The sequence below is a fragment of the Lepidochelys olivacea genome, assembly GCF_965140295.1.
Source record: "Lepidochelys olivacea isolate rLepOli2 genome assembly, chromosome: 6".
Taxonomy (NCBI): Eukaryota; Metazoa; Chordata; order Testudines; family Cheloniidae; genus Lepidochelys; species Lepidochelys olivacea.
The window spans coordinates 71,933,469-71,960,014 of NC_140416.1; the positions used below are offsets into that span (position 1 = coordinate 71,933,469).

Genomic DNA, 26,546 nt, shown 5'->3' on the forward strand with positions numbered 1-26,546 from the left:
CAGAAAGTTAGCTACATTTGTTTTTCCAGCACTGACAGGAACACCGCTCTTAACTCATCTGACCCACCATACTTCTACATACTGAATTGGGTCACTTATATTGTAGCTAATCAGTCGGAAACCTCAGAGAGATCCCTAAATGAACAGTACAATATATGTGCAAAGTACAGTATTTCAGCTTTTGACAGGACTTCCACTGTCTCTTTTTCTGAAACTATTTGTTTTTTAAAAGTACTACATATGGAGTATTTAATATTCCTAACATGAAAAGTGAAAAAAGGGCTTTCCTATCTTTTTTTTTTCCTACTTCCTAGATGTCTAAAGTGAAATATAATCTGTCATAGCAAAAGGGGAACAAGCTTTCAATAAACAAAAGCTCCATATTGTACTAGTAATGAGATGAACTAGTTCATGCTTTATTGGGATGTGAATAGGAAGGGGGGATTCACTTAGATCCCACATATATTGTTGTTTGTTACTGAGACGTTGTGGATGGCAGTGTCATCAACATGCTGATGGTATTCTAAGCCTTATTTTTATAGAGCCCAAATTCTACAGTCCCTTTATTCACCCAGTGTCTGGCAGAGATAGGGATTTTGATGGAAAAAAAAACTGCTGGTGATTCAATTGTGATGAAACACAAGTGATGCTTTTACAGGAGTTGGGTGAAGGCTGTGTCTGTAACATCTGTTGAGGATGTATAGTAGATTTGTGCCTAAATGGTTAGCAGCCTCTTGATTCTTTTGGCTCCATAATTATTCCTGGATGCCCAGAGAGCAGTGGCAGCTTGAAGTGAAACTGTATGACTGGCTAGGACACTGCAAGTGAAAACCTCAAATCAGCCATGTTGCCTGTGTTAGCTCTAGGTTTGAAAACCCTAATGCACTTTGCTTACGACTACCCCTGAAGCTCATCTGCAAGCTCCTGGAAGAGCAGAATGCTACTTGTCCCAAGTGTGGTGTCTTCTGCACAAGTATCAATCTGCGTGGTGCAGACCTGCTTTAAATATACACAGCCTGTACCCAAGTCTTCACTGATTTCCTGTTTGCTTTCAAGTGCAATGTAAGGGGGTAGTGTTTATCTTTAAGTCCAGAGTAGTGTGGGACTCTATTATTTGATAGAGCGTTTCTCAGAAGATAACTCATTCCAACAGTTAAAACCAGATGGAAAGCTCTTGTTTTCAGAACCTACGTTTAAACACTGTCTATTGGCAGTAGGGTGACCAGATGTCCCGATTTTACAGGGACAGTCCGGATTTTGGGGTCTTTTTCTTATATAGGCTGCTATTACCCCCTTTCCCCGTCCTGATTTTTCACATTTGCTGTCTGGTCACCCTAATTGGCAGGAATCTCTCAGATATTGCTTCTCCTCCCCTGATTTTTTTCGAACATGCTCCTTTTAGTCACAGTCAGTCACAACTCGAGTCTAGCACAATTTTAAAATCACTTATTTTGTTTAGCATTTGATCAGTAGTTTGTTTTGCACTTGTTCTGCATTTTAATCTCTGCAAATAAAGCGCCCAGCTGCCACAGCAATAGAAGCTGGGAAGAATGCAGGGAGCTTAGTTATATGATTATTCTTTGCATATGCATAGTTTACCTATGAAGTAAAAGAGCTTTCAGTTCATAATACCCCTGTGTTTGAAGAATTTGTCATCAGCAAGACACACAAGGGGAAAAAACTACAGATCTGATGATCCCTATTAAAAATGCTTATTTAGTAAATATAGGTCTAGTAGTCACCTGAAGCTGGAACAACTTGTCCTATTGCTTAAACAAAGTGGAAAAAAGAGTAATAAGAAAAAAAGAACTTAATTGGCATTCATATTGGAGACAACTTTGGAATGAATCAGACTGAAATATAAATACATTTAGCTTTCATAGCTATTCTTAACCTTTTTAGTTAATTCTTTTGTTTATATTTTTAAACAAGGTTCTGCTCCCTCAGACTGTCTTTCCATCATACTTGATTCTGCAGTGAAGTCATGCTGTCTCTATGGCACCACAATTTCTATGGCAACAGACTCTGATCCTACAAACAGAATTTTGATTTCTTTCTGGAAAGAGAAACCAGGCTCTGCAAGACAGCTCCCTTATTGAAACATAGGTGTTTTAAATGATAGCAAAGGAAATACCAAATAATGCCAGATGCTTTCTCTACAGTTTCTGAAGTATGAAAACCTCTTTCAGCTGTGCTGTGGATTGCCACTATGGGATCCTCCTTCAGCACATTTTAAACCAAATGAGAGGCTTGTATACTAGAGCGATGTATGTAGTAGTCTGAGCATAGGTGAGAGCCACAAACTCATGAGCTTTAATCGTGGCTTTTACACAGGCTTCCTTCATGGGAAAATTATTTACCCTGTCTGCCTCATTCTTCCTCTGTAAAATGGAGATAATACTTAAATGCTTTTTTAAGGGTAGAGGTAAAGTAGTCTGAAGAGGAAAATATTTGTAAGTGAAGGAATTATTGTTCGTAATTTTTTCTAAATGAGTAAGGAATAACACTACGTAGGTGGCCTATATCTCTCCAAACTTATATTTGCCAGCTAGGCAACAGTAGCCAGATTCTTTAGGGATCTCTTCAGGCAAAAAGAGAGGAGGTGAATACTCCACTTGGAGCCTGTCCTTTTCAACAATCAGCTGGATGCTGGAGTATAAATGAATCTATTTCACTTTGTGTTCTTACTTGCCAACACTTGATATTCTCATGGGTTTCATGAGGACGTATTTTTTCAAGCAGCAAAATTTCACCATTTTTACTCTCATTATTGCTAGCTGTTTAGAGTGGAAATGGTGGAATCTGACCCTCAAGGGGAAATGTCACCATGAAGAAAGTGATCATATTTTACGTATGAGCTTCCTACTTTCTGTGCCTGGATGGGGAGTTAGAGCTGTCACTGCAAAGATCTGGCTTAATTAACTTCAGGCAAACCCACAAAGCATTCTGTATTTTAATGAAAGCCTGATGTGAATTCCACCCCCCTTCAAAGCTCTACATAATTGTATTTATTCTTCCGTGTCAAGCTTTTACATAATCAATAATAATACTAATAGTATTTAAGTATTATTTGTATTGTACTAGTGCCTAGGAACCTCATTCATGGACTGGGACCCCTAGCAGAGTGTCTGACTTGTATCAACTTTTTTTATTTTAAAACCTTTGTGATGACATTTTCTGGTATAAATATTGTGTACGCTTTATTACTGGTTTGATAATAGAGTACTTACTATAGGTTTGCATTGGCCATATCTTAGCAATTAAAGGATTTCATGGAATAAACCATATTTTACTGCTGAGATGCAAAAATAGAATTTAGAAAGCCTGTTCTTCTGGGATTTCAGTTATGACCTGTGATGCACATTGTTTTGGTAGATAATAGTTCAAGGAGATTCTGGCTGGCAGATTTTTCTGGGTCTTGATTTTGTAATGTTTATAGAAATTCAGGATATGTTTAAGTATTATTGCCTACAAGAGGCTATTGGAAACTATCACATAAAGAGATTTTGCCATGTGATGGGTTATTCATTTGAGAAATATGATGCAGAAAAGGGAACATTTTAGTGTGTCCTAGTAAAACAGTTATTATTCCATTATTTGTGGCAGGATCTGATTTACTCAGAGTACGGCTACACTAGAAGCGCTGCATCAGTGCACCTGGGCTGCTGAAGCGCGTCCAGTGAAGACACTATGCTAACGGGAGAGCGCTTTCCCATTAGCTTCCATCTCTTGTGGAGGTGTAGTTGTGCTATGTCAGTGGGAAAGCATCTTCTGCTGACATAGCAGTGATATAGACAGCACTTAGGCCACTGTAACTTGCGTTGCTCGAGGGATGTCTTTTTCACACCCCTGAGAGATGTAAGTTAGATCAACTTAAGTGGTAGTGTAGACATGCCCTCAGAGTTACTTGAATTCATTTGATCTTAAGAGTTGTTATTTAGACATAGTATTAAAATCTATAATAGAGTTAACAGTTTATTAATGAATAGAAAGCATTAAGTAGGAATATGTTAGGAAAAAATGATAAATTAACTCCCCTATTGTGTGCATATGTACTGAAGTTGGAGTTTTTGTGATTGATGGTAACTGCCAATTTGACTCCAGTTCATTTGGTGATCGAAGTAGGAGTTTTAAATTGTTTTACTATATTATTTGTCACAAATGTTATAATATAACAGATGTGTTCCAACTTGGTATGATTTAACATATTTTGGCAAGTTGCATTAGATTTCTGTTGGGAAACTGATGTTTTCATTACAAACCAGCTTGCCACTTTGTGACTAGTGCAGCCAGTTTAAATGTATACCTTCCAAGTATCACTCATCTGGAATGACTGTCACATCTTTGCTCATAATGTCAGAATCTCATTCATGTCAACTGAAATGCAACTAATAATAAGGATGGTGGGCAGTGAGCAAAGTTTCCCCTTTATCTTTTCCTCCTGACTACAAGAGGCTACTCCCGGGGCTTGTGAGTAGGCAGCCAGTTCCATTCTATATTCTCTTCTATATGGGTTCTTAAACAATGCTCATCTCTCACGACTGTAGTATCAGAGGACTTGTCGTGTGAACTAAGACCACTTTACTCCTGAATGAGAAAGTCCACCAGAGGGTTCAATGCACATAAGTTAATGCACATTAACTTCATATCTTTAGTTGATTTGCCTTAACTTTTCTGTGTCACCATGTAGATGTGCCCTGAGCGCCTTCCAGTAGTGCATTAAGGAATACTGATTATAGATCTATGTGCTTTAAGTCAAAGTTTACACAGTACTGCAGTGCGAACTACGGAAGTGTGAATTGCAGAGCATACCAAAGTGTTGCAATCTAACTGCTCTGTATGGACGCTGCTGGAATGAACCAAAGGTTCCTAGTTTGTATTAACATAGTCCTGTTTGAAAGACAATTACAATAACACGAACAAGGTACCTTTTAGTTTGTGCCAGCAACGTTCTTCACACACATTGCAATACTTTGGTGTGCTCTGCAATTCACCAGTGGAAGGGAGGCCAGTATCTAAAAGCAGTTCTACATAGCAGAAATAGAATAATCACTTTAGGTTTTGGCTCCAGGATTCTGGTGCCAAACAGATGAGACCATTTGACTTAATAGTAAAATCCATGGGTTTAATGAAATTTACTCTCTTGTATCAGATTTTATTTTGTGGTCTTACACCATGTGTGTTCAACTTTTGTCAGAACCAGCCTGTGAACATGTGTGACTTAAAAATGAGCCTAAATTAAAATTCTGGATCAGAACAACCTCAAACATTGTAGAATTTTGGATCTAGATTTAGATCAGAGTTTTGGGCCTCATCTGGATTCATCTCCTCCCATATGATAAAAACACATGCTCTTACCAGTATGGGATCCATTTTATTTTACATAAGAAGGTATTGCATACATATGGTGTTAAATCTTCCAGCTGTTCCAGGCTCTCAGGAACCTTAGAATGGGTACTTATTCTGTATGTGTGTAGTCTGTGATTAAGTGTATTGAAAAAATAATTTGTGGACAAACAAATATCATCTTTTTATTTAATCTTTTGCTGGGTGGAATGGGTGGGAAGAATTTGTAATGCTTAGAAGAAATTCCTTATTAACTTTGCTCCTCCTGTTTGTTGGTTGGGTGGCATTTATTTGGTGTATCGTAGTATTGGAACCTTGCCACTGTAACAGGATAATTGCACACTGTATCATGTGATCCAGTCACATAATGATTTTTCCGTAAATATGGAGTAGGGAGGATATTTACTGGCACATAAATCAGGCTGCAGGTGCCCAACAGCAATATTTCTATTGCTGCCTTCCTGGCAGGACAAAAGTGACAGGTGATGTTATTAATGTCTGTCATCCAGTAAATGAGCTGTAGCTTTAGCCTTACCTGTGACAAGAGAAGAAAGATCAATCAGATAGTTACTCAGGTGATTACCACTGAAAAGTGCTGTATGTTGCTTTGCAGTCAGAGGGAATGAAAGCTGTGTTCTTTCTTTATGCAGAAGAGACACCAAGACTTCGCATGTTTTCCTTTGTAAAGCCCAAACACTTGTAGGAATCATTTTATTTTATTGAAATGTTTGGCCTCCATTATTTAGGGCATTCATTTTCTGTTTATATATACTTACTGTAACAATTTAGCAATGGTCAAATTTTGATTAGAGGGTGATCCCAATATGTCAAGGTTCCTCCCCCACTCTGAACTCTAGGGTACAGATGTGGGGACCTGCATGAAAAACCTCCTAAGCTTATCTTTACCAGCTTAGGTCAAAACTTCCCCAAGGTACAAATATTACACCCGTTATCCTTGGACTGGCCGCTACCACCACCAAACTAATACTGGTTACTGGGGAAGAGCTGTTTGGACGCATCCTTCCCCCCAAAATACTTCCCAAAACCTTGCACCCCACTTCCTGGACAAGGTTTGGTAAAAAGCCTCACCAATTTGCTTAGGTGACTACAGATCCAGACCCTTGGATCTTAAGAACAATGAACAATCCTCCCAACACTTGCACCCCCCCTTTCCTGGGAAATGTTGGATAAAAAGCCTCACCAATTTGCATAGGTGACCACAGACCCAAACCCTTGGATCTGAGAACAATGAAAAAGCATTCAGTGTTTTACAAGAAGACTTTTAATAAAAAATAGAAGTAAATAGAAATGAAGAAATCCCCCCTGTAAAATCAGGATGGTAGATATCTTACAGGGTAATTAGATTCAAAAACATAGAGAACCCCTCTAGGCAAAACCTTAAGTTACAAAAAAGATACATAGACAGAAATAGTTATTCTATTCAGCACAATTCTTTTCTCAGCCATTTAAAGAAATCATAATCTAACACATACCTAGCTAGATTACTTACTAAAAGTTCTAAGGCTCCATTCCTGGTCTATCCCTGGCAGAAACCAGCATACAGACAGACACAGACCCTTTGTTTCTCTCCCTCCTCCCAGCTTTTGAAAGTATCTTGTCTCCTCATTGGTCATTTTGGTCAGGTGCCAGCGAGGTTACCTTTAGCTTCTTAACCCTTTACAGGTGAGAGGAGCTTTCCCCTGGCCAGGAGGGATTTCAAAGGGGTTTACCCTTCCCTTTATATTTATGACACGCCCCCCAAATCTCAGCTAGGGTGAAACACTGGCTGGGATTTCTTCCTGGAGCTCTAGGAAAACAGAGTTAATAAGACACATGCATCTCTAAATATACTACCAAGTACATAAAGACTAACAATATTTTCCACATCTCAAGGACGATTTTAACCAGTTGATTCTGGGAAACTTTCACGGGAGAGTGCATCAGCCACTTTGTTAGAAGCTCCTGAGATGTGTTGGATGTCGAAATCAAAATCTTGGAGAGCTAAACTCCACCAAAGAAGTTTTTTGTTAGTTTCCTTGACGCTGTGAAGCCACTTCAGTGCAGCATGGTCGGGTTGCAGGTGGAAACGCCGTCCCCAAACATATGGGCGTAGCTTTTCCAGAGCGTAGACAATGGCATAACATTCTTTTTCAGTGACTGACCAGTTGCTTTCCCTCTCAGACAGTTTTTTGCTGAGAAACACTACAGGGTGGAATTCTTGATCAGGTCCTTTCTGCATTAAAACTGCTCCCACACCACGCTCGGATGCATCTGTGGTTACTAGGAACGGTTTGTCAAAGTCTGGGGCCCTTAGTACAGGGTCAGACAGGAGTGTCGCTTTAAGCTTGTTAAAGGCCTTCTGACACTTTCCGGTCCACTGAACAGCATTTGGCTGTTTCTTTTTGGTTAGGTCTGTCAGTGGGGCAGCGATTTGCCTGTAGTGCGGTACAAATCGTCTGTAATAACCGGCCAAGCCTAAGAAGGATTGAACCTGTTTCTTTGACTTTGGGACAGGCCACTTTTGGATAGCATCCACTTTGGCCTGTAGGGGGCTGATAGTTCCTTGACCCACCTGGTGTCCAAGGTAAGTCACTCTGTTTAGGCCTATTTGACACTTCTTAGCCTTAACAGTTAGTCCTGCCTCCCTTATGCGCTCAAGGACTTTTTGTAGATGTTCCAGGTGGTCTGCCCAGGAATCTGAAAATATGGCCACATCGTCAAGGTAGGTGACTGCATATTCTCCTAATCCCGCTAGGAGACCATCTACAAGCCTTTGGAAAGTGGCGGGTGCATTTCGCAGCCCGAAAGGGAGTACATTAAATTCATACAGCCCGAGATGTGTGATGAAGGCTGACCTTTCCTTGGCAGATTCATCTAGCGGTACCTGCCAGTACCCCTTGGTTAAGTCCAAGGTAGAGATGAACTGGGCCCGTCCCAGTTTCTCTAATAGTTCATCTGTGCATGGCATGGGATAGTTGTCTGGGCGAGTTACAGCATTTAGCTTACGGTAGTCCACGCAAAAACGTATTTCCCCATCTGGTTTGGGAACTAGAACCACTGGAGATGCCCATGCACTTTCAGAGGGGCGGATTACACCCATCTGTAACATATCCTGGATCTCCCGTTCTATAGCAGTTTTAGCTTGAGGAGACACCCGGTAAGGTTGGACCCTAATTGGGTGAGCATTACCTGTGTCAATGGAGTGGTATGCCCGTTCAGTCAGTCCTGGGGTGGCTGAGAACGTTGGCGCGTAGCTAGTGCACAGCTCCTGGATCTGCTGTCGCTGCATACGCCCAAGGGTCATGGAGAGGTTCACCTCTTCCACACCACCAGCACATTTCCCTTCATAGTAGACACCTTCAGGCCACTCAGCGTCGTCTCCTCCCTGGGCTGTAAACTGACAAACCTTTAATTCTCTGGAATAAAAGGGCTTTAGAGAATTAATATGGTACACCTTAGGCTTTCGGTTGGAGGTGGGGAATGCTATGAGATAATTAACAGCTCCCAGGCGCTCCTGGACCATGAATGGCCCTTCCCACGATGCTTCCATTTTATGGGCCTGGAGCGCCCTTAAGACCATGACCTGGTCTCCTACTTTGAAGGAACGCTCTCTGGCATGTTTATCATACCAGGCTTTTTGCTCTTTTTGAGCATCCTGTAAGTTTTCTCTAGCAAGGGCTAAAGAGGTTCGGAGGGTGTTTTGTAGGTTGGTTACAAAGTCCAGAATGTTTGTTCCTGGAGAAGGTGTAAATCCCTCCCATTGCTGCTTCACCAACTGCAATGGCCCCTTAACCTCACGGCCATATACAAGTTCAAATGGGGAAAACCCTAAACTGGGATGTGGTACAGCTCTGTAGGCAAAGAGCAACTGCTGCAATACTAGGTCCCAATCATTGGAGTGCTCATTTACGAATTTACGTATCATGGCCCCCAAAGTTCCATTAAACTTCTCCACCATGCCATTTGTTTGATGGTGGTAAGGAGTGGCAACCAAGTGATTTACCCCATGAGCTTCCCAAAGGTTTTTCATAGTTCCTGCCAGGAAATTAGTCCCTGCATCTGTGAGGATGTCGGAGGGCCAACCTACCCTGGCAAAAATGTCTGCTAGTGCCTGACACACACTTTTAGCCCTGGTGTTGCTTAGAGCTACTGCTTCCGACCATCGGGTGGCAAAATCCATGAAAGTCAGTATGTACTGCTTTCCTCTGGGTGTCTTTTTCAGAAAAGGACCCAGAATATCCACAGCTACTCGCTGAAATGGAACTTCAATGATGGGGAGTGGCTGGAGAGGGGCTTTGACCTGGTCTTGGGGTTTTCCCACTCTTTGGCACACCTCACAAGACTGGACATAGGTAGAAACATCCTTGCCCATTCCCTCCCAGTGGAATGATCCCCCCAAACGGTCTTTGGTCCTGTTCACCCCAGCATGGCCACTAGGGTGATCATGGGCTAAGCTCAAGAGCTTGGCCCGGTATTTAGTTGGAACTACCAACTGTCTCTGAGGATGCCAGTCTTCCTGGTGTCCCCCAGAAAGAGTTTCCTTGTATAAAAGTCCTCTTTCTACAACAAACCTGGATCGATTAGAAGAGCTGAGAGGCGGTGGGTTGCTCCGTGCCACCGTCCAAGCTCTCTGGAGGCTTTCATCTGCTTCCTGTTTGGTCTGGAACTGTTCCCTTGATGCTGGAGACATCAGTTCCTCATGGGATTGTGGACCTAGGCTTGGTCCCTCTGGAAGTGATATAGGGGATGGAGCTGTTTCTGTTGACTGTGAACCGCTCTCCGCTGGTGCACTATGTTGGGATTCAGGCTCCGGCTGAGCCTCTTGTGTAGGGTTATCGGCTGCTGCCAGTTCAGGTTCGGTGGGGCCCTCTGGTGTTGAGGTTGCAAGTACTGGATTCAGTGCTGACACGGAGTCTAGTGTTGGTTGTTCAGCTGGTTCCGGTTCTGGGACTGGTTCCGTCTGGGTCTCTGGAACTGGATCCACTACTGCTGTTGCAGACATTGGCCTGGGGTCCGGGTCCATCACCTCTGACTGGGTCCTGATAGAAGTTTCCGGAACAGAGCTAGGCCTCACGGCTTGTTTAGCCTGGTTGCGGGTGACCATTCCCACCCTCTTGGCCTGCTTCACATGATTGGCCAAGTCTTCCCCCAACAGCATGGGGATGGGATAATCATCATAGACTGCAAAAGTCCACATTCCTGACCAGCCCTTGTACTGGACAGGCAACTTGGCTGTAGGCAAATTGAAAGAGTTGGACTTGAAAGGTTGAATCGTCACTTGGATCTCTGGGTTGATTAAATTGGGGTCCACTAAGGAAGCATGGATAGCTGACACTTGTGCTCCGGTGTCCCTCCACGCGGTGACCTTCTTCCCACCCACACTCACAGTTTCCCTCCGCTCCAAGGGTATCTGGGAGGTATCTGGGCCTGTGGACCTCTGGTGTGATTCCGGTGCAATGAACTGTAATCTGTTGGGGTTCTTGGGGCAGTTGGCCTTTACATGCCCCAGCTCGTTACACTTAAAACATCGTCCAGCTGACGGGTCACTGGGGCGAGGAGGGTTGCTGGAGAACGGGGTGGTGGGACGATAAGGGGTCTGGAGGGTTCTTTGGGAGGTAGGTGGGGCTTTGGGCGGCCCCCGGTAATAGGGTGTGGTCTGGGGTGGTCCCTTCTGGTCTCCGCTCCAACTGCGACCAGTTTTCTTCTTCTCTGCCACCTCCACCCATCTGGCTCCAATCTCTCCTGCCTCAATTACAGTTTTGGGTTTCCCATCTAGGATGTATCTTTCTATTTCCTCAGGAACACCCTCTAAGAATTGTTCCATTTGCATTAGGAAGGGCAAATTTACTGGAGATTCAACACTTGCTCCTGATATCCAGGCATCCCAATGTTTTACAATGTGGTAGGCATGTCGGGTAAATGACATGTCTGGTTTCCACCTTAGGGCTCTGAACCTCCGACGAGACTGCTTGGGTGTTATCCCCATTCTGACTCTCGCCTTGGATTTAAACAGTTCATACTTGTTCATGTGTTCTTTAGGCATTTCAGCTGCCACCTCAGCTAAGGGTCCACTGAGCTGCGGCCTCAGCTCTACCATGTATTGGTCAGTAGAGATGTTGTACCCAAGGCAGGCCCTTTCGAAGTTTTCTAAGAAGGCCTCAGTATCATCACCTGCCTTGTAGGTGGGGAACTTTCTGGGATGGGAAGTGGTACCTGGAGAAGGATTGCTAGGGTTTGTTGGTATATTCTGCTGGGCCTTTATCCTCTCCATCTCCTCCACATGCTTCCTCTCTTTTTCCTTCTCCTCCTCCACATGCTTCCTCTCTTTTTCCCTCTCCTCCTCCACATGCTTCCTTGCCTCCATTTCCCTCTTGTGGGCAGCCTCTTGGTGTTGTTCTGCCTCCCTTTCTTGTTCCTTCTTCAGCTGCATGAGTTCTATCTGTCTTTCATGTTCCCTTTGTTTTTCCTCAGCCTGAAATTTGGCTAATTCCAGCTGTAGTCGAGCTGAGGATTTGCCCATTCTAACCTCTCTGTTTTTAACTAACTTTACACCCGAGGTTTAGAAATAAACAAACAAAACTTGGCTGTAAAATTTTGCTGTGCTGGAATAGAATACCTATTCTCTGATAGTGATTGTCAGCCTACAGAAAAAGACAATTCCCTTGTCTCTGCTCTGGGCCCAAATTAAAGCAAAAATCCTCCAACTACTTGGAAACCTGCTTACCCAGCCCAAAGAAAAAAAAATTCCTTTTCAAACCTGTGCTCCTTGTAAAACAAAAAAAAATCAAAATCCTAAAAAAAACCCTGCCACTTTTGTCTCCAGTCAAATGGGTAGAGCACAACTCCCCCTATTTACTTTTAGGAAGAAAAGGAAAAAAACCTCTGGGTTGGAAGACTGTGAATTTCCCTGCAGGAGTTAAGTACCCTGCCTCCAGGCAAAGAAAACCTGCAATTCACAAGATAATCCCCTTTTGTCTCTGCTTGGCCACAAAGCAGAGAGAAACCAAGCTGCTTTCAGTTTCAAAGCTGCTTTCTGGACTTCCTAAAAATTCCTTTTTAAAATCTGTATTTCTAGTTCAAAAAAATCTCAACTGGATCTCAAAATGATTTCAGGTTAATCCCACCACTGTGCCACCATGTCAAGGTTCCTCCCCCACTCTGAACTCTAGGGTACAGATGTGGGGACCTGCATGAAAAACCTCCTAAGCTTATCTTTACCAGTTTAGGTCAAAACTTCCCCAAGGTACAAATATTACACCCGTTATCCTTGGACTGGCCGCTACCACCACCAAACTAATACTGGTTACTGGGGAAGAGCTGTTTGGACGCGTCCTTCCCCCCAAAATACTTCCCAAAACCTTGCACCCCACTTCCTGGACAAGGTTTGGTAAAAAGCCTCACCAATTTGCTTAGGTGACTACAGATCCAGACCCTTGGATCTTAAGAACAATGAACAATCCTCCCAACACTTGCACCCCCCCCTTTCCTGGGAAATGTTGGATAAAAAGCCTCACCAATTTGCATAGGTGACCACAGACCCAAACCCTTGGATCTGATAACAATGAAAAAGCATTCAGTGTTTTACAAGAAGACTTTTAATAAAAAATAGAAGTAAATAGAAATAAAGAAATCCCCCCTGTAAAATCAGGATGGTAGATATCTTACAGGGTAATTAGATTCAAAAACATAGAGAACCCCTCTAGGCAAAACCTTAAGTTACAAAAAAGATACATAGACAGAAATAGTTATTCTATTCAGCACAATTCTTTTCTCAGCCATTTAAAGAAATCATAATCTAACACATACCTAGCTAGATTACTTACTAAAAGTTCTAAGGCTCCATTCCTGGTCTATCCCTGGCAGAAACCAGCATACAGACAGACACAGACCCTTTGTTTCTCTCCCTCCTCCCAGCTTTTGAAAGTATCTTGTCTCCTCATTGGTCATTTTGGTCAGGTGCCAGCGAGGTTACCTTTAGCTTCTTAACCCTTTACAGGTGAGAGGAGCTTTCCCCTGGCCAGGAGGGATTTCAAAGGGGTTTACCCTTCCCTTTATATTTATGACAGAGGGTGATCCCAATAATTAAATTTTATTTAGACCACCCGGAATATCCAGATCTCAGTATTTGCCTGTTCAAACCCCCTGATCTGTACCCCCTGTCCTTCAGATTATCCCCTAACCTTATTTTCTGGGAGGGACTCTCCCCAGTGACTTGCAAACTACCTCCCTCCACCACCCACACTTTCATTATCCCAGAATCTTCTGTTTTGAATCCTTAGGGCCTAGGGTGACTAGGTCTCCCTTCCCCCGCACTAATCTGAGAAAGATCTGGTAGTGGTGGAAGGGAGTGTAAGGCTGCCCATTCTCTGCTCTGAAACGAGGGAGAGCAAGAAATTGTGTTAAGCTGCTAGTGGGTAGCTGACTTGTGGGGCCTTGGATAGTTTGGGGACTAAAGAGTAATGAAGACTAAAGGGTAACAATGGAGGAGCTGGAAACCAAGTATGTGGGGAAGAGGAGGGGAATCTTTGGGGAAGAGACTGAAGATAGGTGAAAGACCACACAAGATGAAGAGGGAAGTCAATTGGGGAAAATGGAGAAATGCAGTGAAAGATGGAAAAAAACTAATAAACAGAGTGAGCAGAAGTAAGAAATGGAAAAGGAAGAGAAGGCAAAACCAGATATGTGCAGCTTTCCTCATAGAATCATAGAATATCAGGGTTGGAAGGGACCTCGAGGTCATCTAGTCCAGCTCCCTGCTCAAAGCAGGACCAAGCCCCAACTAAATCATCCCAGACAGGGCTTTGTCAAGCTGGGCCTTAAAAACCTCTAAGGAAGGAGATTCCACCACCTCCCTAAGTAACCCATTCCAGTGCTTCACCACCCTCCTAGTGAAAATGTTTTTCCTAATATCCAACCTAGATCTCCCCCACCGAAACTTGAAACCATTATTCCGTGTTCTGTTAACGTTAAGTGCATTTCATGTTAATTCTGATTTTCATTCAATGGGTGACTCTCAAGCTGTGGTAATTATATGGGTGCTTATTTGTGTTTGGTGTATGAATGCACAAGTTTCTCTGCAATGTAGGAATTCCTTATTCCAGGGAACTATTACTCTAGACCTGAATTGACTATGCCATTTGTACCAAGAGAGTTTCAAATATTCACTGTGATAGCCAAATGCTATCAAAAATCAGTTCTCACTTTCTTTATTTTGTCCCCAAAGTTCAAACTAGGGATGTTTTTGAAAAAAAAAAATTCTAATTACATGGAATTACTGCAGCCTGTTTCAGAACATTTCTAATTTTATAAAACTTCTAATAATTTAAATGATGCAGTTAAAAGCCTACAAAAATTGCATGTATCTATTTTTCTGTTTCATTCAGCTTCCTCATGAAAGTAGAGTAACTGGATTCACCTTTGTTATTGTTAATTTTAACCTGCTGGTTCTAATGTACCAGCACAGCAATTCAAGATTTGCATTGCAAGCACTACAGTAAAATGCTTAAATACAAAACTCTTAAGTGGCGCTTTAAAAAATAATGGAAACATTATAAGAGTATAAAAATATTGCTAGGGCATGCAGGTGTGAAATCAGGAAGTTTCACACTTGGAGTTGCAGCTAGAAAGAGATGTTACGAGTAACAAGAAGGGTTTCTTCAGGTCTGTTAGTCACAAGAAGAAAGTCAAGAAAAGTGTGGGCCCCTTACTGAATGAGGGAGGCAACCTAGTGACAGAGGATGTGGAAAAAGCTAATGTACTCAATGCTTTTTTTGCCTCTGTCTTCATGAACAATGTCAGCTCCCAGACTACTGCACTGGACAGCACAGCATGGGGAGGAGGTGACCTGCTCTCTGTGGAGAAAGAAGTAGTTCAGGTCTGTTTAGAAAAGCTGGACAAACACAAGTCCATGGGGCCGGATGCGCTGCACCCGAGAGTGCTAAAGGAGTTGGCTGATATGATTGCAGAGCCATTGGCCATTATCTTTGAAAACTCATGGCAATCGGGGGAAGTCCCGGACGACTGGAAAAACGCTAATGTAGTGCCCATCTTTAAAAAAGGGAAGAAGGAGGATCCAGGGAACTACAGGCCAGTCAGCCTCACCTCAGTCCCTGGAAAAATCATGGAGCAGGTCCTCAAGGAATCAATTCTGAAACACTTAGAGGAGAGGAAAGTGATCAGGAACAGTCAGCATGGATTCACCAATGGCAAGTCATGCCTGACTAATCTAATTGCCTTCTATGACGAGATAACTGGCTCTGTGGATGAGGGGAAAGCAGTGGACATGTTATTCTGTGACTTTAGCAAAGCTTTTGACACGGTCTCCCAGAGTATTCTTGCCAGCAAGTTAAAGAAGTATGGGCTGGATGAATGGACTATAAGGTGGATAGAAAGTTGGCTAGATTGTCGGGCTCAACGGGTAGTGATCAACGGCTTCATGTCTAGTTAGCAGCCGGTATCAAGCAGAGTGCCCCAAGGGTTGGTCCTCGGGACGGTTTTGTTCAATATCTTCATTAATGATCTGGAGGATGGTGTGGATTGCACCCTTAGCAAGTTTGCAGATGACACTAAACTGGGAGGAGAGGTAGATACATTGGAGGGTAGGGATAGGATACAGAGGGACCTAGACAAATTGGAGGATTGGGCCAAAAGAAATCTGATGAGGTTCAACAGGGACAAGTGCAGAGTCCTCCACTTAGGACGGAAGAATCCCATGCACCGCTACAGACTAGGGACCGAATGGCTAGGCAGCAGTTCTGCAGAAAAGGACATAGGGGTTACAGTGGACGAGAAGCTGGATATGAGTTGACAGTGTGCCCTTGTTGCCAAGGCCAATGGCATTTTGGGATGTATAAGTAGGGGCATTGCCAGCAGATGGAGGGATGTGATCGTTCCCCTTTATTCGACATTGGTGAAGCCTCATCTGGAGTACTGTGTCCAGTTTTGGGCCCCACACTACAAGAAGGATGTGGAAAAATTGGAGAGAGTCCAGCGGAGGGCAACAAAAATGATTAGGGGACTGGAACACATGACTTATGAGGAGAGGCTGAGGGAACTGGGATTGTTTAGTCTGCGGAAGAGAAGAATGAGGGGGGATTTGATAGCTGCTTTCAATTACCTGAAAGGGGGTTCCAAAGAGGATGGATCTAGACTGTTCTCAGTGGTAGCAGATGACAGAACAAGGAGTAATGGTCTCAAGTTGCAGTGGGGGAGGTTTAGGTTGGATATTAGGAAAAACTTTTTCACTATAGGAGGGTGGTGAAACACTGGAATGCGTTATCTAGGGAGGTTGTCATAAATATAAAGGGAAGGGTAAACCCCTTTGAAATCCCTCCTGGCCAGGGGAAAGCTCCTTTCACCTGTAAAGGGTTAAGAAGCTAAAGGTAACCTCGCTGGCACCTGACCAAAATGACCAATGAGGAGACAAGATACTTTCAAAAGCTGGGAGGAGGGAGAGTAACAAAGTGTCTGTCTGTAGTCTTGGCTGGGGACAGAACAGGAATGGAGTCTTAGAACTTTTAGTAAGTAATCTAGCTAGGTATGTGTTAGATTATGATTTCTTTAAATGGCTGAGAAAAGAATTGTGCTGAATAGAATAACTATTTCTGTCTGTGTATCTTTTTTGTAACTTAAGGTTTTGCCTAGAGGGGTTCTCTATGTTTTTGAATCTAATTACCCTGTAAGATATATACCATCCTGATTTTACAGGGGGGATTTCTTTATTTCTATTTACTTCTATTTTTTATTAAAAGTCTTCTTGTAAAACACTGAATGCTTTTTCATTGTTCTCAGATCCAAGGGTTTGGGTTTGTGGTCACCTATGCAAATTGGTGAGGCTTTTTATCCAACATTTCCCAGGAAAGGGGGGGTGCAAGTGTTGGGAGGATTGTTCATTGTTCTTAAGATCCAAGGGTCTGGGTCTGTAGTCACCTAGGCAAATTGGTGAGGCTTTTTACCAAACCTTGTCCAGGAAGTGGGGTGCAAGGTTTTGGGAAGTATTTTGGGGGGAAGGACGCGTCCAAACAGCTCTTCCCCAGTAACCAGTATTAGTTTGGTGGTGGTAGCGGCCATTCCAAGGATAACGGGGGTAATATTTTGTACCTTGGGGAAGTTTTGACCTAAGCTGGTAAAGATAAGCTTAGGAGGTTTTTCATGCAGGTCCCCACATCTGTACCCTAGAGTTCAGAGTGGGGGAGGAACCTTGACATGGTGGCACAGTGGTGGGATTAACCTGAAATCATTTTGAGATCCAGTTGAGATTTTTTGAACTAGAAATACAGATTTTAAAAAGGAATTTTTAGGAAGTCCAGAAGGCAGCTTTGAAACTGAAAGCAGCTTGGTTTCTCTCTGCTTTGTGGCCAAGCAGAGACAAAAGGGGATTATCTTGTGAATTGCAGGTTTTCTTGCCTGGAGGCAGGGTACTTAACTCCTGCAGGGAAATTCACAGTCTTCCAACCCAGAGGTTTTTTTTTTTCTTTTCTTCCTAAAAGTAAATAGGGGGTGTGTGCTCTACCCATTTGCCTGGAGACAAAAGTGGCAGGGTTTTTTTTTTGGATTTTGATTTTTTTTTTTTGTTTTACAAGGAGCACAGGTTTGAAAAGAAATTTTTTTTCTTCTTTGGGCTGGGTAAGCAGGTTTCCAAGTAGTTGGAGGTTTTTTGCTTTAATTTGGGCCCAGAGCAGAGACAAGGGAATTGTCTTTTTCTGTAGGCTGACAATCACTATCAGAGAATAGGTATTCTATTCCAGCACAGCAAAATTTTACAGCCAAGTTTTGTTTGTTTATTTCTAAACCTCGGGTGTAAAGTTAGTTAAAAACAGAGAGGTTAGAATGGCCAAATCCTCAGCTCGACTACAGCTGGAATTAGCCAAATTTCAGGCTGAGGAAAAACAAAGGGAACATGAAAGACAGATAGAACTCATGCGGCTGAAGGAGGAGGAGAAGGAAAAAGAGAGGAAGCATGTGGAGGAGATGGAGAGGATAAAGGCCCAGCAGAATATACCAACAAACCCTAGCAATCCTTCTCCAGGTACCACTTCCCATCCCAGAAAGTTCCCCACCTACAAGGCAGGTGATGATACTGAGGCCTTCTTAGAAAACTTCGAAAGGGCCTGCCTTGGGTACAACATCTCTACTGACCAATACATGGTAGAGCTGAGGCCGCAGCTCAGTGGACCCTTAGCTGAGGTGGCAGCTGAAATGCCTAAAGAACACATGAACAAGTATGAACTGTTTAAATCCAAGGCGAGAGTCAGAATGGGGATAACACCCGAGCAGTCTCGTCGGAGGTTCAGAGCCCTAAGGTGGAAACCAGACATGTCATTTACCCGACATGCCTACCACATTGTAAAACATTGGGATGCCTGGATATCAGGAGCAAGTGTTGAATCTCCAGTAAATTTGCCCTTCCTAATGCAAATGGAACAATTCTTAGAGGGTGTTCCTGAGGAAATAGAAAGATACATCCTAGATGGGAAACCCAAAACTGTAATTGAGGCAGGAGAGATTGGAGCCAGATGGGTGGAGGTGGCAGAGAAGAAGAAAACTGGTCGCAGTTGGAGCGGAGACCAGAAGGGACCACCCCAGACCACACCCTATTACCGGGGGCCGCCCAAAGCCCCACCTACCTCCCAAAGAACCCTCCAGACCCCTTATCGTCCCACCACCCCGTTCTCCAGCAACCCTCCTCGCCCCAGTGACCCGTCAGCTGGACGATGTTTTAAGTGTAACGAGCTGGGGCATGTAAAGGCCAACTGCCCCAAGAACCCCAACAGATTACAGTTCATTGCACCGGAATCACACCAGAGGTCCACAGGCCCAGATACCTCCCAGATACCCTTGGAGCGGAGGGAAACTGTGAGTGTGGGTGGGAAGAAGGTCACCGCGTGGAGGGACACCGGAGCACAAGTGTCAGCTATCCATGCTTCCTTAGTGGACCCCAATTTAATCAACCCAGAGATCCAAGTGACGATTCAACCTTTCAAGTCCAACTCTTTCAATTTGCCTACAGCCAAGTTGCCTGTCCAGTACAAGGGCTGGTCAGGAATGTGGACTTTTGCAGTCTATGATGATTATCCCATCCCCATGCTGTTGGGGGAAGACTTGGCCAATCATGTGAAGCAGGCCAAGAGGGTGGGAATGGTCACCCGCAACCAGGCTAAACAAGCCGTGAGGCCTAGCTCTGTTCCGGAAACTTCTATCAGGACCCAGTCAGAGGTGATGGACCTGGACCCCAGGCCAATGTCTGCAACAGCAGTAGTGGATCCAGTCCCAGAGACCCAGACGGAACCAGTCCCAGAACCGGAACCAGCCAAACAACCAACACCAGACCCCGTGTCAGCACTGAATCCAGTACTTGCAACCTCAACACCAGAGGGCCCCACCGAACCTGAACTGGCAGCAGCCGATAACCCTACACAAGAGGCTCAGCCGGAGCCTGAATCCCAACATAGTACACCAGCGGAGAGCGGTTCACAGTCAACAGAAACAGCTCCATCCCCTATATCGCTTCCAGAGGGACCAAGCCTAGGTCCACAATCCCATGAGGAACTGATGTCTCCAGCATCAAGGGAACAGTTCCAGACCGAACAGGAAGCAGATGAAAGCCTCCAGAGAGCTTGGACGGCGGCACGGAGCAACCCACCGCCTCTCAGCTCTTCTAATCGATCCAGAGAATTAAAGGTTTGTCAGTTTACAGCCCAGGGAGGAGACGATGCTGAGTGGCCTGAAGGTGTCTACTATGAAGGGAAATGTGCTGGTGGTGTGGAAGAGGTGAACCTCTCCATGACCCTTGGGCGTATGCAGCGACAGCAGTTCCAGGAGCTGTGCACTAGCTACGCGCCAACGTTCTCAGCCACCCCAGGACTGACTGAACGGGCATACCACTCCATTGACACAGGTAATGCTCACCCAATTAGGGTCCAACCTTACCGGGTGTCTCCTCAAGCTAAAACTGCTATAGAACGGGAGATCCAGGATATGTTACAGATGGGTGTAATCCGCCCCTCTGAAAGTGCATGGGCATCTCCAGTGGTTCTAGTTCCCAAACCAGATGGGGAAATACGTTTTTGCGTGGACTACCGTCAGCTAAATGCTGTAACTCGCCCAGACAACTATCCCATGCCACGCACAGATGAACTATTAGAGAAACTGGGAAGGGCCCAGTTCATCTCTACCTTGGACTTAACCAAGGGGTACTGGCAGGTACCGCTAAATGAATCTGCCAAGGAAAGGTCAGCCTTCATCACACATCTCGGGCTGTATGAATTTAATGTACTCCCTTTCGGGCTGCGAAATGCACCCGCCACTTTCCAAAGACTTGTAGATGGTCTCCTAGCGGGATTAGGAGAATATGCAGTCGCCTACCTTGACGATGTGGCCATATTTTCGGATTCCTGGGCAGACCACCTGGAACATCTACAAAAAGTCCTTGAGCGCATAAGGGAGGCAGGACTAACTGTTAAGGCTAAGAAGTGTCAAATAGGCCTAAACAGAGTGACTTACCTTGGACACCAGGTGGGTCAAGGAACTATCAGCCCCCTACAGGCCAAAGTGGATGCTATCCAAAAGTGGCCTGTCCCAAAGTCAAAGAAACAGGTTCAATCCTTCTTAGGCTTGGCCGGTTATTACAGACGATTTGTACGGCACTACAGCCAAATCGCTGCCCCACTGACAGACCTAACCAAAAAGAAACAGCCAAATGCTGTTCAGTGGACCGGAAAGTGTCAGAAGGCCTTTAACAAGCTTAAAGCGACACTCATGTCTGACCCTGTATTAAGGGCCCCAGACTTTGACAAACCGTTCCTAGTAACCACAGATGCATCCGAGCGTGGTGTGGGAGCAGTTTTAATGCAGAAAGGACCTGATCAAGAATTCCACCCTGTAGTGTTTCTCAGCAAAAAACTGTCTGAGAGGGAAAGCAACTGGTCAGTCACTGAAAAAGAATGTTATGCCATTGTCTACGCTCTGGAAAAGCTACGCCCATATGTTTGGGGACGGCGTTTCCACCTGCAAACCGACCATGCTGCACTAAAGTGGCTTCACAGCGTCAAAGAAACTAACAGAAAACTTCTTCGGTGGAGTTTAGCTCTCCAAGATTTTGATTTCGACATCCAACACATCTCAGGAGCTTCTAACAAAGTGGCTGATGCACTCTCCCGTGAAAGTTTCCCAGAATCAACTGGTTAAAATCGTCCTTGAGATGTGGAAAATATTGTTAGTCTTTATGTACTTGGTAGTATATTTAGAGATGCATGTGTCTTATTAACTCTGTTTTCCTAGAGCTCCAGGAAGAAATCCCAGCCAGTGTTTCACCCTAGCTGAGATTTGGGGGGCGTGTCATAAATATAAAGGGAAGGGTAAACCCCTTTGAAATCCCTCCTGGCCAGGGGAAAGCTCCTCTCACCTGTAAAGGGTTAAGAAGCTAAAGGTAACCTCGCTGGCACCTGACCAAAATGACCAATGAGGAGACAAGATACTTTCAAAAGCTGGGAGGAGGGAGAGTAACAAAGTGTCTGTCTGTAGTCTTGGCCGGGGACAGAACAGGAATGGAGTCTTAGAACTTTTAGTAAGTAATCTAGCTAGGTATGTGTTAGATTATGATTTCTTTAAATGGCTGAGAAAAGAATTGTGCTGAATAGAATAACTATTTCTGTCTGTGTATCTTTTTTGTAACTTAAGGTTTTGCCTAGAGGGGTTCTCTATGTTTTTGAATCTAATTACCCTGTAAGATATATACCATCCTGATTTTACAGGGGGGATTTCTTTATTTCTATTTACTTCTATTTTTTATTAAAAGTCTTCTTGTAAAACACTGAATGCTTTTTCATTGTTCTCAGATCCAAGGGTTTGGGTTTGTGGTCACCTATGCAAATTGGTGAGGCTTTTTATCCAACATTTCCCAGGAAAGGGGGGGTGCAAGTGTTGGGAGGATTGTTCATTGTTCTTAAGATCCAAGGGTCTGGGTCTGTAGTCACCTAGGCAAATTGGTGAGGCTTTTTACCAAACCTTGTCCAGGAAGTGGGGTGCAAGGTTTTGGGAAGTATTTTGGGGGGAAGGACGCGTCCAAACAGCTCTTCCCCAGTAACCAGTATTAGTTTGGTGGTGGTAGCGGCCATTCCAAGGATAACGGGGGTAATATTTTGTACCTTGGGGAAGTTTTGACCTAAGCTGGTAAAGATAAGCTTAGGAGGTTTTTCATGCAGGTCCCCACATCTGTACCCTAGAGTTCAGAGTGGGGGAGGAACCTTGACAGAGGTGGTGGAATCTCCTTCCTTAGAAGTTTTTAAGGTCAGGCTTGACAAAGCCCTGTCTGGGATGATTTAGTTGGGGTTGGTCCTGCTTTGAGCAGGGGGTTGGACTAGATGACCTCCTGAGGTCCCTTCCAACCCTGATATTCTATGATTCAACTGATCACAGTTTTTATGAGCCTTTAATGTTGAGCTTAAATTGACTGGATGTTTTAAAAAATGCATATAAGGCATTTTTTTTGTGAATTTTGTGAATGCCATATTTTCCTAAATTCTCACCTTAATTCTAGGTATATTTAAATTCCTTTTAATTATATTTTTAATTTAAATGTCAATACAAGCTAGAATATTTTAAATTGCTGAATATAACATTTTCCAACAGGTACTTTAGCCTGAGTTTGCTGGGCAGAATGTTAGAGCGTTCCTTATTCAAACAGTGGGAGTTTTGACTGAAAAAGGATGCAGGATCATGCCTGTGGATTTAAGTTATACCCACATATAGTTATGCAGCAATGTGGGAGGATGTACTGGTGGCACCTAGCGGCTGAAACAGAAAATTGCTTGGGAAAGTAATGGAGGAGGAAATGTAGAGAGTTCTTCAGAAAAAAGACAAGAAAGTTGAGAATAGTGGGGCTGGTGATGAATATGGGCAAGCAAATCAAGAAAGTGCCCTGTTCAGAACTGCAATGAATCAGTATCATTAGGAGTAAGTGGAGAATCGGTACTGTAAGATGTGCTACATCAGAGGAATGGTAGGTTGCTCATTAGTTATCAAACTTTTTCTGGTACGTTTGTTCTCCAGCAGTTAACTTTTTGTTTTAGCCTTATTTTTCAGATACTCCTCTATACTCTGTTTAATAGTTGAGATTTTTTTTTTTTTACAATAATGAAGCCGCTACACTTTACAGTTCTTCATTATGAATTTTACGAATGATTTTAGCTTTCAGTTAATTTCAGAGAACTTCTGATTTCTTATTTGATGTTTGGAGAAGCAAGCCCTTATGTTTGGAAGGTGGTCTGAAGATTTATGCGGGAAACTTCTTAACTAAACTTTGATATCAATCAGGTTCACTGGGAAGAAGTAGGCGTGGCCTTACTTTTAGCTGTATTTCGGGGTTATGCTGCAACTGAGAGAGCTCATCATTGCTCAGGTTACGCTGATTCAGGAAAATAGCCCGTGCTTCGGTGCTGTCTTGAATTGGGGTCTAACTCTCTGCTCTTCCTGCTGCCCCATTCCCAAAGGAAATCTCAAACAAAACCACCTGATTCACTGTAGAGCCCAAAACGACTAGCACCATCATGCTGCGCATGCACAATCCCTCTTTTCACCATTTTGCAGAGTGCTGAGTTTTCAGTTAAGTTGCAAACTTGTCTTTTAGGACAGCATGTGAAGCTCATCTGTTTACCCAGGAATGGGTAAGGAGAAGAAAGGAGGGCTATAGAGGTGGAGGAAGCTGTTGGTTTGGTTTGTTTTAACTTTTGTAAGTGCACTTAGAGCTCGTCAAAGTTAATTTTTAATGGGTAAAATTAAATGTTCTTTGTCTTTGTCTAGGTTGGTATTAGTGGCACCATATTATGCACATATTTTGTTTAAGGCAACATCCTGGAATGTGCATTCTATGGTGACTAATACCTGTTTAATGCTTATGCTTTTTACTCACACTAATGTGAACTCTTTACTGTACAGAGAATTTTGCTATGTATCACATACCAAAGGTAGAAGGGTGTGTATTGTATTTAGCAAAACAATTGTGTGCATTGTTCCTTATACAAATATTTTTTCCTGTTGGTATGACAATAAATTTCATGTGCTAAGCTGTTGTGTAAAGTATGTGTAGTGTCCAATGAAAATTAGTCATCTTTCACGTTACTGGGTATGTTACACATTAGAGAGAGATTCTTGCTGTAGTATGTACTGTTTGGGAAACTGAAGTCTGTGCTTATACTTCTGTTATCGCTTGTAATGTTGCATATGCTTCAATTTTATCACACACTAACACACCTAATACACTGCTTAGGGGGATTTTTCTCCTGCGAATTCCACACTAAATTTTCACCCTGGCTTGTAGACAAGATATAGGAGCATAGCCACTTCATCAGTGAAAACATCACTTTTATTTATTTGCTTATTTATAAAAACAAAATCTTCATCCCCATCTCTGGCTTCAGATCAAGTTATATGGGATAGAAATCTGTGAGGAAAAATTCTGAGCATAATTTCTGGGATGAGTCAGATTCCTTGTTCTGTTAAGCAAGTTGACTGAGTTTCATGGTAAGTGGTTAATTTAATTACCTTGGCACTTGTCATGTCCACGTGAAAACCTTAAAGGGGTGGGTGGGTAAGACAGATGCTTTAATCATTCTACAGCATGCATGTATATACGTATAATATCTTGTGTTGTGACTTTTGTAGGAATGCTTGCAGGTTTGTTTTATAAGTGGATGTTTCCATACCTGAGCTGTCGTTAACTGAATCACATATGGTGTTACCCTGAAAACAGAATTAGGGTACCCTCAGAATAGCTCACCTATCGCCCCCTCCTGGGCTTACCTAAGATTCCCTCAAAAACAGATTAATTTAAATATCTCCTAAAAGGTTTTCCCTTAAAACAGCCTACCTGTTCACCTATCTGTTCTCCTATGGTATGGATCTCCAGGGTAGCTAAAGAAATTCCCGGAGGACACAGATACAGCCTTCTGATAAATGCTATTGATTGACATAAGCAGTATTCTTTTCCAAAACAAGGCACCTTTTTATTTGTATAAAAAATAATCCACAATACAGTCGTAATCTAAAAACAAAAATCCCTTCAGCAATTTAAAGAGCACCGCAACTGCAATAACATACAGCTGAGAAGATTCTAAGTGGTTGCACCCTGTTACAGATGACTAGTCTGTCACAGGCTGCTGACACAGTCCCTAAATGCTTTAAATCTTATACATTTCTTTCATTATCAACATATACACATTCTAAGACTATCCTGTAATTATAACTGACAAACTTACGCTATCTGCTGACACAGGACTCCTTCTGGTGCTACTGCTGCTTGCTGTCGCTGCTGCTGCTTTCTTGGTTGCTTCTTCAGGTCTCCTCTCATCTGCTCTTTTCTGGTCCATTTTCCTCAGCTCCATCTGCACTGTCAGCACCTCAGCTCTGACTTTCTTGGCTGCCCACTGACACACTGCCTTTTAGACAGTCCTGTCAGAGCTTTCCAGACACTTTTTATAGTGTTTTTTCTTTTACTACACATTCCATCTTCATTCATTTTTTTCTTTTGCAACTACACATTCATTCACATGGCTGCTATTTATCTCAGAGTGTTATGATCTGCTGGATCCCTGCTAATTTGGTTTTTCCTGCCAATTTTATATTCAGTGCTATGTGACCTGCAGCTTCCATCTAATGGTGGAGTGACTCTTTCTTATTTATATTGGAAGCCAGAATTACAAAATGGAGTCTGGGGACTTCAAAATGGAGTTTCTCTGGTATCAGTGTGGAATTCAAGGGTTCTAAAAATGTACTTATGACTTAACTTTTAGCAGAAATGGTAATCTTTAATAGCAGTTAACAATCGAGACACAATTTTTCCTGATAATAGTGTAGATGGGTTTGCAGTAGTGAATAGTGACAATGATGAGTAATGAAGCCTTTAGAACTACTGCTGTTTGACATGAGAATCACCGAGGACTATATCTGATATGTAATGAATATGAAAATATAAATATATTGTTTGAGGCTAAAATGCACTCTTGCTTATGCTTTTGTCTCTAGCTCACCTAAAACTTTACAAGGAGGGACCACCAGGTGGGTAGAGAGTGTATGTTGTTGTCTATGTGTGTCTAGTCTTTGGTTTCTCTCATTTCCTTAAAGGCAGTGGGTACCTAGTTTATGATCTTTTTTCATAATGGAAAGATTTATAAACAGCATGTATTCAGGGCCTATCAAAGTTTTGA

At 43.1% G+C, this 26,546-nt stretch overlaps 1 protein-coding gene across 2 annotated transcripts in view; it reads left to right on the top strand.

Moving 5' to 3' along the window:
• FMN1 (formin 1) overlaps positions 1-26,546 on the top strand; it is a gene marked incomplete at its 5' end in the record, with an annotated part of 373,959 nt that overhangs the window by 116,574 nt on the left and 230,839 nt on the right. Inside the window, one exon of one of the 2 annotated variants that reach the window (XM_084632400.1) lies at positions 26,365-26,397. The exons of the other annotated variant lie outside the window; for it this stretch is intronic. Coding sequence (XP_084488526.1) covers positions 26,365-26,397 — 33 coding nt within the window. The remainder of the gene's footprint in view (positions 1-26,364; positions 26,398-26,546) is intronic. 2 annotated transcript variants of the gene reach the window in all.